This window comes from Bufo gargarizans, chromosome 1 (genome assembly GCF_014858855.1).
Source record: "Bufo gargarizans isolate SCDJY-AF-19 chromosome 1, ASM1485885v1, whole genome shotgun sequence".
Taxonomy (NCBI): domain Eukaryota; kingdom Metazoa; phylum Chordata; class Amphibia; order Anura; family Bufonidae; genus Bufo; species Bufo gargarizans.
This window is the reverse complement of record NC_058080.1, coordinates 746,265,343-746,282,120: the sequence shown is the minus strand read 5'-3', so window position 1 is coordinate 746,282,120 and position 16,778 is coordinate 746,265,343. Positions and strand designations below refer to the sequence as shown.

At 43.3% G+C, this 16,778-nt stretch overlaps 1 protein-coding gene across 1 annotated transcript in view; it reads right to left on the bottom strand.

Moving 5' to 3' along the window:
• LOC122925023 (zinc finger protein 585A-like) overlaps window positions 1–16,778 on the bottom strand; it is a 147,232-nt gene that overhangs the window by 78,120 nt on the left and 52,334 nt on the right. The window contains exon 4 of the mRNA XM_044276557.1: window positions 10,325–11,167. Within this exon, the coding sequence (XP_044132492.1) occupies window positions 10,325–11,167 (843 nt within the window). The remainder of the gene's footprint in view (window positions 1–10,324; window positions 11,168–16,778) is intronic.

Sequence of the window (16,778 nt, the reverse complement as noted above, 5' to 3'; positions counted from 1 at the left end):
TTGCCAAAAATCTGGATTCCAGAGTTTTAATCTGATTTAAAGTCGTATTGTTAGTAGAGATGTCGCAAACATAAAATTTTCCGTTCGCGAACGGCGAACCCGAATTTCTACAAATGTTCGCAAATGTTCGCGAATTTTAAAACCCACAGGGACTCTTTCTGGCCACAATAGTGATGGAAAAGTTGTTTCAAGGGGACTAACACCTGGACTGTGGCATGCCGGAGGGGGATCCATGGCAAAACTCCCATGGAAAATTACATAGTTGATGCAGAGTTGGATTTTAATCCATAAAGGGCATAAATCACCTAACAATCATTTTTTTTTTTTAACAACGTGGTTTAAAACATCCAGTGTGTGTATACGATCAGGTATGATGTTGTATCGATCAGGTAGTGTAAGGGTTACGCCCGCTTCACAGACATTGACAGACCAAACTCCTCTTTTAATACACCGCAAACAGTCCATTTGCCCAACCGCAAACTCCACATTTGCACAAGGTTGGATACCAAGCTGGCCATGTCCCGTTGATGTCATTGAAGGTTTCTTCCTCCACCCAGCCACGTACAACACCAAGGGTCCCGGAAAGGTGAATTGAATAGATTTTTCGAATGGGGAGATGGTTAAAAAAACGCTGGCTCCCTCCCCTTTGTTTGAATCCACGGTCACTGCGTCTGTGCCGTGCAATTTACTGTCACACCCGATATGAGTGCTATTTCCTGTAGTTCTCTCTTCTCATCAGTTTAATCCCTGTTACGTCCCCAATCTGGGGTCCATTTATTAAATAGATTTTTCGAACGGGGAGATGGTTAAAAAATTGCTGGCTCCCTCCCCTTTTTTTAATCCACGCCACGGTCACTGCGTCTGCGCCGTGCAATTTACTGTCCCACCCGATATGAGTGGTATTTCCTGTAGTTCTCTCTTCTCATCAGTTTAATCCCTGTTACGTCCCCAATCTGGGGTCCATTTATTAAATAGATTTTTCGAACGGGGAGATGGTTAAAAAATTGCTGGCTCCCTCCCCTTTGTTTGAATCCACGCCACGGTCACTGCGTCTGCGCCGTGCAATTTACTGTCACACCCGATATGAGTGGTATTTTCTGTAGTACTATTCTCATCAGTTTAATCCCTGTTACGTCCCATATCAGGGTGGGATTGCCTTTTGTGAAAAAAAATTTAGGCCGGGTACCTTCGACTGCCTTCACAGTGACAGACCAAACTCTGATACAACAAACTGAATTGATTTTAGGAACCGGGAGATGGAAAAATCTGCTTGGTCGGTCCTCTTACTCCCAAGTTGGGGCACTGCACGTGCACGGAGCAATGTGCTGTGACACCCTATATGAGTGGTGTCTTAACTAGTACTATTCCTATCAGTTTAATTCCTGTTACGTCCCCTATCCGGGGACGTTTGTCGAATTGATTAACCATTGTCGAATTAACGAACCATTACGACATCCTGGAATAATTTTGTTCTGAGCTCTGTACTTGCTTTGTATTGGAATTGATGGGGATTTTTTAAATTGTCTGCATTATTTCTAATAAACTATTAGGAGACTTTATTATGATTTTTTTATTTTATGTATTAAAAACCCACCCATACAACTTAAAAAAATAAAATAAAAAAAAGTTTTTTTTATGAAAAAACATCCAACCGTCCCGATCGCTTTTGGTCTGATCATAATGAAGCAACGGCCTTATCATCTGGGATGTGGCAATATTGCCAACACACTCATAGAGGTGATGATCGCTTCATTGTGATACGCAAGCCCCTTCACCACAACAAGCTGCACTGAAGGTCCTTTCTGACAGGACACTTGAAGCGGGGCAGGCCAGAAGTTCTATCACAAACGGGGATAGCTCAGGCCACAGGTCAAGCCTGCACACCCAGTAGTCAAGGGGTTCATCGCTCCTCAGAGCGGTCGAGTCGGTCGAGTCGTTCTCTAAGGCTGGATCCCGAAGGGCTGTGGCGAAAAAGCTTAGCATGTCCTCCATCAACAACACATCTGTAAAGCGTCCTTTCCTTGCCGCCGTCGTCGTGGTAGGAGGAGGATTACTTTCACCTCTTCCCCAGTTAGATTCCCGTTGTGCTGTGACATCCCCCTTATAAGCTGTGTAAAGCATATTTTTTAGTTTGGTTTTGAACTGCTGCATCCTTTCTGACTTCCGGTAATTTGGTAACATTTCCACCACTTTCTGCTTATACCGGGGGTCTAGTAGCGTGGCCACCCAGTATAGGTCGTTCTCCTTCATCCTTTTTATACAAGGGTCCCTCAACAGACATGACAGCATGAAAGACCCCATTTGCACAAGGTTGGATGCCGAGCTACTCATTTCCCGTTCCTCCTCCTCACTGATGTCATTGACGGTCTGTTCTTCCCACCAGCCACGTACAACACCACGGGTCCCAGATAGGTGACAACAACGAGCACCCTGGGATGCCTTCTGTGGTTGGTCTTCCTCCTTCTCAAAGCCACATTCCTCCTCTGACTCCTCTTCTTCATATTCCTTTTGCAGCGTTGCCGCAGGTCCGGCAAGCGATGATGACAAGGCTGTTTCTGGTGGTGATGGTGACCACAACTCTTCCTCTTCACGCTCATCTACAGCCTGATCCAGCACTCTTCGCAGGGCACGCTCCAGGAAGAAAACAAATGGGATGAGGTCGCTGATGGTGCCTTTGGTGCGACTGACTAGGTTTGTCACCTCCTCGAAAGGACGCATGAGCCTACAGGCATTGCTCATGAGCATCCAGTAACGTGGCAAAAAAATTCTCAGCTCCGCAGAGGCTGTCCTAGCACCCCGGTCATACAAATACTCGTTGACAGCTTTTTCTTGTTGGAGCAGGCGGTCGAACATTAGGAGTGTTGAATTCCAACGTGTCGGGCTGTCGCAAATCAAGAGCCTCACTGGCATGTTGTTTCGGCGCTGAATGTCTGAAAAGTGCACCATGGCCGTGTAGGAACGCCTGAAATGGCCACACACCTTCCTGGCCTGCTTGAGGACGTCCTGTAAGACTGGGTACTTAGACACAAAGCGTTGTACGATGAGATTCAACACATGTGCCATGCACGGCACATGTGACAACTTGCCCAAATTCAATGCCGCCAACAAATTGCTTCCATTGTCACACACCACTTTCCCGATCTCCAGTTGGTGCGGGGTCAGCCACTGATCCACCTGTGCGTTCAGGGCAGACAGGAGTGCTGGTCCGGTGTGGCTCTCTGCTTTCAGGCAAGTCAACCCCAAGACAGCGTGACACTGTCGTATCCGGGATGTGGAATAGCCCCTGGGGAGCTGGGGGGATTCAGTTGATGTGCAGCCAGACGCCGCTGCAGAAGAGGACTCAGCCGAGGAGGTTATGGAAGAGGATGGAGTAGGAGGAGTAGAGGAGGTGGCAGTAGGCCTGCCTGCAAGTCGTGGCGGTGTCACCAACTCCGCTGCAGAGCCACGCATTCCATGCTTGGCAGCCGTCAGCAGGTTGACCCAATGCGCAGTGTAGGTGATATACCTGCCCTGACCGTGCTTTGCAGACCAGGTATCAGTGGTCAGATGGACCCTTGCCCCAACACTGTATGCCAGAGAAGCCATGACTTCCTTTTCAATCACTGAGTAGAGGTTTGGGATTGCCTTATTAGAAAAAAAAAAATCATCCGGGTACCTTCCACTGTGGTGTCCCAATAGCGACAAATTTTTTGAAGGCCTCAGACTCCACCAGCTGGTATGGTAAAAGCTGGCGGGCTAAGAGTTCCGTCAAGCCAGCTGTCAGACGCCGGGCAAGGGGGTGACTCTGTGACATTGGCTTCTTACGCTCAAACATATCCTTTACAGACACCTGACTGTGGGCAGATGAGATGGAACTGCTCAAGGTGAGAGGCGGAGTGACGGGTGGTTGAGAGGGGGCAAGGAGGACAGCAGTGGTTGACGTGGCTGAAGATGCTGGACCAGGAGGAGGATGGTGGCTTTGAGCTTGTGTGCTGCTTCTACTCGTCATCATGTGTTGATCCCATAGGCGTTTGTGATGTGCGATCATGTGCCTTCGCAAAGCAGTTGTACCTAGGTGGGTGTTGGATTTCCCACGACTCAGTTTCTTTTGGCACAGGTTGCAAATGGCATAGCTTCTGTCAGAGGCAGACACACCAAAAAAATGCCACACTGCTGAGCTTTGCAATGACGGCATTCTGGTGGTGGCAACAGCATGCGTTGATTGGTGTGCTGTCTGGCTGACTCCGGGTGCCGATACATGCTGTCTGACTGTGCCACTAGCTCCTTGCGATGACCTCCCCCTGCTTCCAACTCGTCTCCTCCTTCTCTCTGTCTCCCCTTCTGAACTTTCCCCCTCTTCTTCTTCTCTTCGAGCAGGCACCCACGTGGCATCCACGGACACATCGTCATCATCAACCACTTCACTTGTATCTGACACCTCAGCAAAGGAAGCAGCAGCGGGTACAACATCATCATCATCATCATCACACTGTACGTCCATGTGTGTAATGCTGCCTGACTGAGACATATCCCTGTTATCTACATCCCCTGGCAATAATGGTTGCACATCACTAATTTCATCCAACTGATGTGTAAATAACTCCTCTGAGGGATCAAGTGAAGCGGCTGTGGTGGTGGTGGTGGTGGCGGGGGGAGAGTGGTAACTTGAGAGCAGGTGACCAAAGCTGAGCTGGAGGGGGATGGTGCGTCAAGGTTCTTAGCGGAAGCTGGTGAAGATTGGGTGTCCTGTGTAAGCCAGTCAACTATTTTCTCTGAATTTTTTGGGTTCAGGGCACGTAGCCTCTGAACACTGGGCATTTTTCCAGGGCCAGTGGAAATCACAGCACCACGAACACGACGGCCCCTGCGGCGTGGCCTGCCTCGGCCTGTCATTTTTTATTAGATAAGTGTTACTATGCGTGCAAGGTACTGTGCCACCCTATATAAGTAGTGGGCAGTGGGCACAGTACAGTCTGTGTGGGCCTGACACACACGGGCTTGCAAATGTGATTATGTCACAGAAAAATATTAAATATAATTTTTTTTTATCTGCGAGGTATTTTCTGTCACACCCTGTATGAATGGTGTGCACACAGTGCTGTCTATGACTGAGCCTGCAGCCTCTCACACATGGGCAGCCAGGCAACTGCAATATATATATATGAAAAAAGAAAAAGCACACTGATGTACCAGCCCTGAAAAGAGCTTTTTGGGGTGCTGTCAGGACGCTGTCCTTACAGCAGATGAGTCTGTGGACACAGAACAATGCCCTAGCTAACACTTTCCCTATTGAATCAGCAGCAGCAGCACTGTCCCTCCTCTCACTGTGAATGCAGTTTCCGAATGAATCTAAAATGGATGCTGTACTGGAGGTGGGAGGGTCTGGGAGGGAGGGTCTGCTGCTGATTGGCTGGAATGTGTCTGCTGACTGTGAGGTACAGGGTCAAAGTTTACTCAATGATGATGTATAGGGGGCGGACCGAACATCGCATATGTTCGCCCGCAGCGGCGAACGCAAACAAGCTATGTTCGCCGGGAACTATTCGCCGGCGAATAGTTTGGGACATCACTAATTGTTAGAGCAGTTTCTTAGAACCCTCCTCATTTGGCTATTTGGTATATTGCGTTTCCACTTATAGTAGTGGCAACTTTTATAGTCCAGATAACTGTTCGCATCTACATCTTTGAAGTATGTACTCGTCTCGATTTGGTTGTTATGACTGGTTAGTTGTAGATCAAGGAATACCATGGTTGTAGTGTCTATTTGTGCAGTGGAGCGTAGGTTCCAATCATTCTGATTGATGTATGTTATAAAGTCATTAAGAAGATCCTTCTCGCCCTGCCAAATAAAAATATCATCTATATAGCGTTTATAGAGTTTAATGTTGGGGTGGTCTAAAAGACCAAAGGTTTCTTCGAAAGCCACCATGAATAGATTAGCATACGATGGAGCGAATTTGGTCCCCATTGCAGTTCCTCGGTTCTGAATGTAAAAACAATCATTGTACGTAACACAGCAACTATTAACCCAGTTAGGTGTGTGCATGTATATATAGGTGTATATATATATATATATATATATATATATATCTTACAGATAATGATATAGGTGTATATATATTATTTAGGTTGGAGTCCACCATTTTAGAATTTTATTATTTCATTATTATTATTTTCTAATCTTATTATTTCATACTGGGTATTTCATTACATCTCACCAAAAGTTCTTTTTCCGCAGTGACATTTTCTTCTTTTGCTGTATGGAGTCACTATTATGAGCAATACTCTTGAATTTTTAATATCCCTTTATCTTCATAATAATTTCCTCATCTTGTCTTACCGTTCTCATTTACGAATGAGCGTACTGATACACACTTTTTTAAATTATATTATATTATGTAATTATGCGATACATCCAGCCATCTATTTATTATTAATTTTAACTCCCCACCCCCAAATTAGGTTATTGCATGATATCCTTGATTTTAATGGTGTATTATTTGTACTGTATATTCTTTGTAACCGTATATTGTGGTACGATTTGGCACGTGTAATACCTATCTATTTTATCTATTTGTTTATTTATTAAGATCCACTCATTAGAACTTATTAATTAGTATATATTTATTTTTCTATTAATATTTACTTATTGGGATTCATTAATCCTTTAATGTTAAATATACCCCCTTTGCATGGGTATCAATGTCAAAGGCGTAGGCAACTCAATTTCAATTATATATACTCATTCACTCACTCATGTATTCATTTCTCAATTTTTTATTATCCATCCATTCTTCTCAGCAAAATTAGCCATGTAAGTGTTCCATATGAAACGCATAGTAGTTTCAGATATCCACCTCCCCCTTCTTGTACCTGCCCACACTCTGTCCTCCCACTCCCCTCCGATGCGCTCCACTCTGGAATGCATCTGATTTTTTCCTCTACTTATACTTCCGCTCCTTAGCCCCTCCTCTCATTCCGATGTGCTCCAGAGTGAAGCGCATCGCAACGTATGCCTTGCATGTCTGCCTACTCTCATTCCCGATGTGTTCCACTGTGTTATAGGCTAGAGAACTACAGCAATCACCGCATCCAGGGATGTATTCCCTGACAGATGCCCCCCTCCTCTACCATTTATTTCCACAGTTCATGAATAAAATAGGCGTTCCATCATGGAACGCAGGGTTAATTTTCTATTCAAATAGCATCACTTCCTCTTCCAGGTCATAGAGGAACTGGAGATTTTAGAATATACATACTACTCAATAAAATATTTATTTCCATGCCTATGCGTATGAGGGCTGTAGATAATTTTGAATCAACCAGGATTTTAGTATGTTTTATATTTTGCTGAACACAACTGTCACCAGGAAGTCACATCAGAGGAAACACTCCCTCTGACCTCAAACCATGTGCCTCTGTATCCCTATATAAGTTTGTTACACTTGTTTTATGTACATGCTCTTGAAAAAGGGATTATTCCCGAAATGCGTTGAGCTAAAAGAAATACAGACTTCCTCTACACCTTGGAGCCCCGGTGTCATCTGTTTTGGGGACCAGGAGACTTTTGGTACATCTTTACAAGCGACCTCGGCGAGGGAGGTGGAAGTATAGTTGTCTTGAGCTTCATCCTATACCCTCCTCCCTGGTGAAGTAAGTGTTAAACTATAATAAAACATGGAGAACATTTCAATGACACACTATTTATGTACATTATTCTTTTAATATTACTTTCCAAGGGTATTGCACTTTCACCCATTCATCCTCTATTTACCAATCACTCTGTGGCTTGGCGCCCCTGGGCTCTTTCAGGAGAAAATTCCTCCAACCTGTGCTGTGTGGTACTGATGGCAGGCCGTCTCAAGTGCCAACAAAAAGGTGTCCAGGTAGGGGAAAGTCCTCTGCCCGCAGTTTGGGAATCCAGACCTCTAGAGACTTACATCGGACTGGAGAAGGGCTGCTGGAGTTGGAACACAAACAGCTGATGCTCACGCTAGGCTTGCTCGCGTCGTTCTGCAGCTTCTGCTTGCTTGCAATGCTCTGCAACCTCTGCTTGCTTGCGACGCTCTGCAGCTATCAGGAGGAGCTCAGAGGCTGCCTGGTCTCCGGCCTGGAGACACTTCAGGGCAGCTTGTAGGAGAGCAGCTGAGGCGGCTTGGCTGGGGATGGGCAGGTGGAGTGAGGCCCACCGCGGACCTCAACTCCGGCAACTGGCTCCTTGGGAGCTTTGGCTGTGCAGTCAGGTGGGGGCAGCTGGTTCCTGGTCTCTCCAAACACATTGGCACGATGTGACCCCCTTCAGAAAAGACACCACCCGCTGGCTTGCATGGGCTTATGACCTGTAGCTGGCACCTCCCCTCTCCAACTCTGGGAGGGTCCACCCCTCCTTCTCTGGTGCTGGCAGCAAATGACCTATAAAACCCCTTAGGGCTCATAGCCCCAGACCAGAATGTCGCAGGAAGATGGTTCCGGGCCCAATTGATCCGCCTGGGTTTCGGCTACAACTAGAGTCCGAGCATGGTAGTTATTTGGTTTCTGTGGGGAGATATGTATATCTCCCCTCCTGGGCATCCTAGCATAAAGCCAGGACCACGTGGATGTTCGGCTTTGACCGAGGATTACAAAAAGATAACCGAATTATGCCTGGGATGGATGGACGATTCATAATTCCTTTTGAAATGCAGGTGCCAACATGTCTGGGAGATATTATTGATCCTGGGCAAGGGCTGAGACCTCCTGCTGGGGGTTTTCCTGCAGGATTAGCTTGCCTCCAACCTGGCTGGTTGAGGTGTAACTGTATCCACCTGGGGCCTCCTTGAAGCCTGGACCCCTGGGGATTCCTCCCTTGCTAGCTGACATCAAATGGCTGGGGGATGATAACTTATTTTTTATGTACACTGACTGTGTACATGCCAAAATGTAAATCAAATGACAATCAGGGCTGCCAATAAATGATAATCCATATTCCTCAGTGATTCTTCGGTATAAGCCAATCTTTTATTAATACTTTGAGTGTGGATTTCCAATAATGAGTATTTCTCATTTCTTATCCCTGATAGAACAAAAGGTTAAATGTAAAAAAAAAATTAAAATGTAAACAAACGCTAAATTTGGAATGGTCTCACAGAGTTTGATGTCTTTATTGTATAAATGTATATATTCTGTGTTTATCTCTTTTCCTTTTTTTTTCCCGTTTGGTCTCTTACTTTGCATTTAGGTTGTGCATATTGTAATTTTAACTACTAATTGCTGATGATTAAAAGGTGCTTTTTTGTATTTTGCTAATGAAAATAAATCAATAAAGACATAAATAATTGACAGCGTGACACGTGACATGCCATGTTGGCCACAAAAAATCCAACACCTGGATTTTTGATTGCAGGTCATATCTGACTGCCATCATAAAGACAATGCAAGTCATGTGACTGCAACTTTTCTAAAATAGCTTCATGACGGCATTTTTTCTGCCTGTTAACATGGATTTAAAATTCTACTTTGCTCTTTTAGCATTTCTAATCTTCAAAATAATTGGTGTTTCATATGATGAGTATTTGATTTCCTTACAAAACATTTTTCACATATAAAACACCTCTGATGCTCCTTAAAGGGAATATGTCACCAGAAAATTACCTATTGTTTAAATCATGTTTTTGTGTTAAATATATTTTTAAAGACATTTTGGTGATGATAATTTTAATTTTCCATACTCTCTATATTGAAACAAAATTCATAAAACCCTGTGGTTTTCACATTTGTCTGTTCTTTTTCATCTGTAGAGATCACTTTATTAGTTATCTGTTTATCATTACAGGTGGCATTAGAATGACAGATATCACCTCTATGTATAGATAACACATGATCCACCATTCACAATAGGTGAAGTCACAGCTTATCAGCTCCCTCCTGACCTCTGCACAGGTCATAGATCATGCCTAGAAAACTCCATTGGGTCTATGGTCCCTCTAGCTGCTATAAAGCATTTCTCATTGTGCAGCTCAGGCAAAATGACAGTGCCCAAAACAGATTAGAAAAAAGGAACATGTGTTGGTTTTGACTGGCAGAAATTAAATTTCGACTCTTTAGTAGTAAAATATTTCTCTCTTTTTGAGCAGAAAAATGACTTCTTACCCATGTGACTTCTCTCATGTCTACCAAGATCTGATTTATCTGTACATTTCCCAAATTCTAAATATGAATATGGTTTCTCTCATGTGTGACCTGTCTCATGTCTAACAAATCTATCTATAAAACATTTCATATATTCTGAACATTAATACGGCTTCTCTCCTGTGTAACAAGATCTGATTTTTCTGTAAAACATTTCCCAATTTTTAAACGTGAATACGGCTTCTCTCCTCTGTGAATTCTCTCATGTTTAACAAGATGTGATTTCCGTGTAAAACATTTCCCACATTCTGAACATGAATACGGCTTCTCTGCTGTGTGAGTTCTCTGATGTATAACAAGATGTGCTTTATCAGTAAAACATTTTCCACAAAGTGAACATGAATATGGCTTCTCTCCTGTGTGAAATCTCTCATGTCTAACAAAATATGACTTATCTGTAAAACATTTCCCACATTCTGAACAAGAATATGGTTTCTCTCCTGTGTGAATTCTCTCATGTGTGACAAGACTTGATTTGTCTCTAAAACATTTCCCACATTCTGAACATGAATACGGCTTCTCTCCTGTGTGAATTCTCTCATGTGTAACAAGATTTGATTTTCGTGTAAAACATTTCCCACATTCTGAACATGGATACGGCTTCTCTCCTGTGTGACTTCTCTTATGCAAAACAAGACTTGATTTATCTGTAAAGCATTTCCCACATTCTGAACATAAATATGGCTTCTCTCCTGTGTGAAATCTCTGATGTCTATAAAAATGTGATTTCTGTCTAAAACATTTCCCACATTCTGAACATGAATATGGTTTCTCTCCTGTGTGAAATTTCTGATGTTTAACAAGATTTGATTTCTGTGCGAAACATTTCCCACAAAGGGAACATGAATATGGCTTCTCTCCTGTGTGACTTCTTTCATGTATAACAAGTTGTGATTTATGTGTAAAGCATTTCCCACATTCTGAACATGAATATGGCTTCTCGTCTGTGTGACTTTTTTCATGTATAACAAGATGTGATTTAACTGTAAAACATTTCCCACATTCTGAACAGGAGTATGGCCTCCTTTTGTGAAATCTTCCATGTGTAGAAAGACCTGAGCTTTTTGTGAACTCTTTAACACATTGGTCAGGAGAAGGTTCCTCAGGTTGATTATATAACAGATCTGTTCTGTGAAATCCTAAATGTACATTAAGGTTTTCTCCTGAAGTGCGCTGCATGATATCTTCATCTTCATTATACTTTAGTAATAAGTTTTTCTCAGAATTATTACTGGGATTTTCTGTTAAGATAAAAATTGGAATTTGTTATTTTTTTCAAGTCATACAGTACACAAACATATAATATTCCTAATAAGCAGGAAGTGAATCCAGCAGAAGGAGAAATATAAGCTATTCATCTTGTATGCACTCCTGCATTTGTGGTTCCGGCCTAATCAAGTTTTCCACAACCTCATGACAAAGTCCAGGATTCTGGTTTATATCCAGTCACCACTTTTATTACATAGATAAAATTATGACTTGATAAAACTCAAAAGATGAAAAGTCTGACTATGTCTGGCACCCAGTCCTGCACCCTTCTGACACTACTTTGCCCTTCAACACTAACTGGCCAACTCTTTAATACAGCAGTTAAAACGATCTATCAACACATTTCTTAAAGGGGTTATTTGACAATTTTTTTGACTCATGCATCTTACAGCTATAACATTGATAATGATGACTGTGACGCTTTGTGATTTCGGTTATCGAAGAAATCACGAATGCGTCCGTTTTTTAAAATCACACAAAGAGTTAAAATCTTTTTTTCAACCCAGCAGTAATACACCTTGCTAGCACAGCTCACAGATCAGAGGAAATTAGCACCTCTTTGCCAAAAAGAGTCTTCCTGGACAGAAATGCACCCCCTGCCAGGTTATACATCTATCAATCTGATATCATCATGACAAAACCTCATAAACGTGCTCCACCCTAGTCTGTGTGGCTCCAATCCACCAGGGGGTCCTAGCACATTACACTGGTCAGGAAACTTCAAGGGAGAATGACAGATCTTGGGAAGACACAGGGAGAAAGGTGACCTTGCAGTCACCCTCCATTCCATAGATCTCATATTGTCCTCATATTTCATAGGATAAGAAAATACGAAATAAATAATCTCTACAGAAATTGTTTAGATTATTATAACACACCTTCCAGGAAATCTACCAGCCAATCGGAGATTCCCGCTCTGAGATATAACGGTTCTCAGGCACACTGTATGGTCTTCCAGTAATATTTGGTATCAGATGAATGATGCGTAAAAGTGTACTAATTATAAATGTCAACTCTATTTCTTGATTTGACTTATGGGTACGGAGAAACTGGCAAAGCAAAGATTCTGCCAGATTTTCTCCCTATGGGGCAAAGGACTGCCCTTGTTCCAATTACACAAGGCTGGACCTGTACGTGTCATAACCACTCCCCGCTTCAGAGTGTATAAAAACAGTGACACACTCAGGTCCTGCGTCCTTCATCCAACATCTGACGTCGAATAACATCACGACCGCCCGCTGGACAAGGGCACCCCGCCATCTTGGATTATTCCATACAAACACTATCTTTTATTTGGACTCTACCCCGGTAATTCAGAACTTACAACCATTCTATTCCCTTCCACCTCTTACCTATTTCTATCCAACCAATCTGTTCGACAGGCAGGTATATTTATCTGTCAGTTTTGATGTATATATTTTTTGTGTATAGTTTTTAGAATAAAACTAATGATTGCATCGTTCCAGTTTTGCCCTTGTTACTGGATTATCTGGTCTATGCTAAGAACTCTGTCCTCAGAAGAGACATACTACCGCATTGTCTTATTTTTATAAATTGTTAATTGGTTAGCTAGGTTGCAAATAACCGTTTCTTCCCTTTAGGATTAGCTAGACGGGGTCTCTTCGCCCCGATTCAATATGAAGAGTGGTGGCAGCAAATTAATTTGATTTCCAGCGCAAAATCAATCATTTTATTTTACCGATTATATCATGTATGGGCCCACCAACCAAGCTTAAACATCTACTGTGCTACAGTGGATTCGGCTCCAGAAGTCTCCAGTGGACGAGATCTGTATGGCACCTTTGGCTTAGTACGACGGGATTGGCGGGTGGTTGTCACAATGACAATGGCCAGTGCTGGTCTCCCCAGTGTAATTAGGCTCCAGGCACTTTCTGGATCACATGCACGTGATCCCAAGGCTGCCTGATTGCCCATAGCCAACCCACGTACATTCTGAGTCATAACCAAGCTTAGATCTTATGCACAATATATAGCTGATTATCCAAAAAGTTCCCGGTCGAATAGAATTTTTCCTAAAATTCAGATCGAAGTCAATTTCTGTGGCTTTGATTTGCTCAACACTACCCATAACTTTTTTCATTTTCCCTCAAGGCTGTTTTTTTTTTTGCGGGACGAGTTGTTATTTTTAGTACTACCATATTGGGCTACATATCACTTATTGACTATTTGTTGAATGGAAAAAAAACACCAAATCGTTTTCTTTATTCTATGGGTCATTATGATTGGTCCAGAACCAAATCTATATACAACAAACAAATGTAGTTATATAAAAGGGGTTTATTTTTTCTGTTTATTGAACACAATTTTTTTTATTTTTTTGCCTTCCTCAAAGCTGTGATTCTTTGACCGGTTAGATCATGCAGTTTACCACCGCATTTTAGCCTGACAGCAGAGCACTGATCAGCAGCGTATTATACCGAGCCTCTGGTATGGACAGGTAATTAATGAGCAGCGCAGCAGCTGGTGATCAGATTCTCCTCCTGCCCTGAAGGCATCAAGGACAGAATCTGAAGTCACTTTCTCCATTCACGATTCCATACCTGTGGTGACATCTCCAGGAATGTCCTCCTCCACCTCACTCTTACACGGGGGATCGCCCATAATCCTCTCTTCTTCATCCTCCACTTTAATATCAGTCAGATCTTCCCCCTGATTTGTCATCTGTAACAATTCAGTACAATACAGCAGACAGGTGGGAAATCTAACAGATCCACATAAGATCTATGACCCCACAATCTATGACCCCTCTATTACTGCAGGACCCCCCTATATAGATGTGTATAGGGCTCAGCTCCATCTACCTGAGGATTCTCTGGGACCTTCTCCTCTGGAGAGTCCTGGGAATACAGAGGACGGGGACATCTCTCTGGTGGATTTCCCCTTCTGGGGCCATCAGTGGAGACACAAGCACACAGTGACTGAAAACATGGCCTCCTGTAGATCTGTCTTCTCTCAGCTCCTTCACTTATTTAGTTATCAGGCGTAAATAATATTCTGTTCCTCATCACCTGTGCTGAGGTCCATATGAAGACTTTTGTAAATGAATCAATGTACAAGGAGGAAGTAAAACAAATACTCCCAGTCTCCTCTCCACCGAGGTGTTGCAGAAAGCTCTACATCACCCTCCAAATCTCCTTTCCATGGGAAGACAATTCCTTTCTCTTTCAGCATTACAGCAGCGGCCTTACAGCCATTGCCAGGCACCCAGAGACAGACTGGTTGCTTCTGCTCAGGAAAAGCTGGGATATAGGCACACCACTCCTGATGCTCGTCAAGCGCTGCCTCCTCAATTGGGAGGTCTCCCTATGCCCACCATTTTTGATAGCTTGATAGATCTTGGTCTTCTCCAGCTTCCCATCCCTGGGGACTCGGATCATACATCTTGGCTACAACATTTTAAATTTCTTCCAAGCACATAGGATTTTAAGTCCCTTATCTCAGAGGTCAAATATATCTTCAATTACTGTGGTTAGGGAGGATCTGAAAGCTAACATAGGCCGTACTGAGCAACTATAGGATGACCATATTTGTTTCCTAGCAGTCCAAATAAGCAACATTTCTGATGCCAAAACTCAGGCCATGAAATGAGAAGACACCCTGAGGACTTAGATTATTGGGACCTTCGGCTTTATTCAATCAAATTCTTGATTTACCACCTGATATACCACTGAAAATGGACTGTGCTCCAGGGCTGTGGCACCTCAGGGAAGAACCTCTCAATCTCTAAATATTACTTTCCACTTTGCTTTAAAGATAGTATCATGTGTCTGAGTTTCTAGATCTCTCGCATTACTCTTTCATAAAGGAGATTCTTACGACCCCAGCTGAACATTTTTCTGGACAATAACATCAGCTATCGACGGGGGCTTGCTTTAGTTTAATTGTGATATACTTCAAATTATCCATGGGCAATCCATCAGCCCCACCAGAAAAGACGTTGCATGCGAGCATTACCCCACCATTCTCCTCCTTGATCTTCTAGAGAGATTCAGTTTGGATCCTGGATTTGGATGCTGTTAGGACCCGTTTCACCTGATTGGCAGGTGACTATGGATCCTTTTGGGAATAATAATCCACATACTTAATTGCTATTTCTCATTTGTTATTATGTCACAGTTTAGTTTATATTATATGGGGCCACATGTCCCCTGTGCCGGCCACAACTCTGTTTAATTTCTCTGATATCTTGTAATGCACTTACCCGCCCACACTCCTGTACTGAATCCAGTCTTTGTAATGCAGTGTCGCCAGCATCAGCCCATTACTGTGGGTCTGGTTGGCCTATTAGGTGTGCCAGGCCAAACAATCTCGGACTGGCGTCATATGCTTCATGTGAGCGGGGTATTTAAAACGGCAACTTCTGGCCACAGTTGCCTGTGATTGGTCTTCTTACCACACGCTTTGTTTCACTTTCGGTTTGGATTCCTGACCTTCTGCATGTTAGTGACCTTGCCTCTGACCTCCTGATTTTGATATTTGACTCTGCATGTTGTCTTTTCCCTGGTGTTAGAATTGATTCACGGTTTCTGATTTGAGTTAGTGCATATTTTGTCTGTGGCCTGTCTGTCTTCTCCTTACCCCTCCTCTGGCTAGGCCGTGTGAACTTAGCCAGGTTAAGGACTATCGCTCAGTTGGGGGCCACTGTTTAGGGGAGATCATGCAATAGGTAAGAAAAGTGGTGTGCGTAAAGTTCAGGTGACACATTGGTGCGGACCAAGGCCCTGTTGTCCCCTTGTTGTTTCTCTCTATAACAGGTATAAGATTTGCTGCTGTTTTGTTCCCATTTTGACTTTTTTTTTTTTCCTTATAGGCAGCCCATTATTGCTATTGGAGCTCAGGATATAGCCGGTGACCTGGGTGTCACTACTGGTTATGGTTTTATTTCATAAGTGATTTGCTCAGCTTTTTTTCCACAACATGGGGGTTGAATTCTATTTCTTCTTTTTACATAGTAACATAGTTTATAAGGCTGAAAAAAGAAATGTGTCCATCCAGTTCGGCCTGTTATCCTGCAAGTTGATCCAGAGGAAGGCAAAAAACCCTGTGAGGTAGAAGCCAATTTTCCTCACTTTAGCGGAATAAAAATTCCTTCCCGACTCCAATCAGGCATCAGAATAACTCCCTGGATCCCCGACCCCTCTCTAGTAGCTATAGCCTGTAATATTATTACGCTCCAGAAATACATCCAGGCCCCTCCTGAATTCCTTTATTGTACTCACCATCACCACCTCCTCAGGCAGAGAGCTCCATAGTCTCACTGCTCTTACCGTAAAGAGTCCTCTTCTATGTTTGTGTAGAAACCTTCTTTCCTCCAGATGCAGAGGATGTCCCCTCGTCACAGT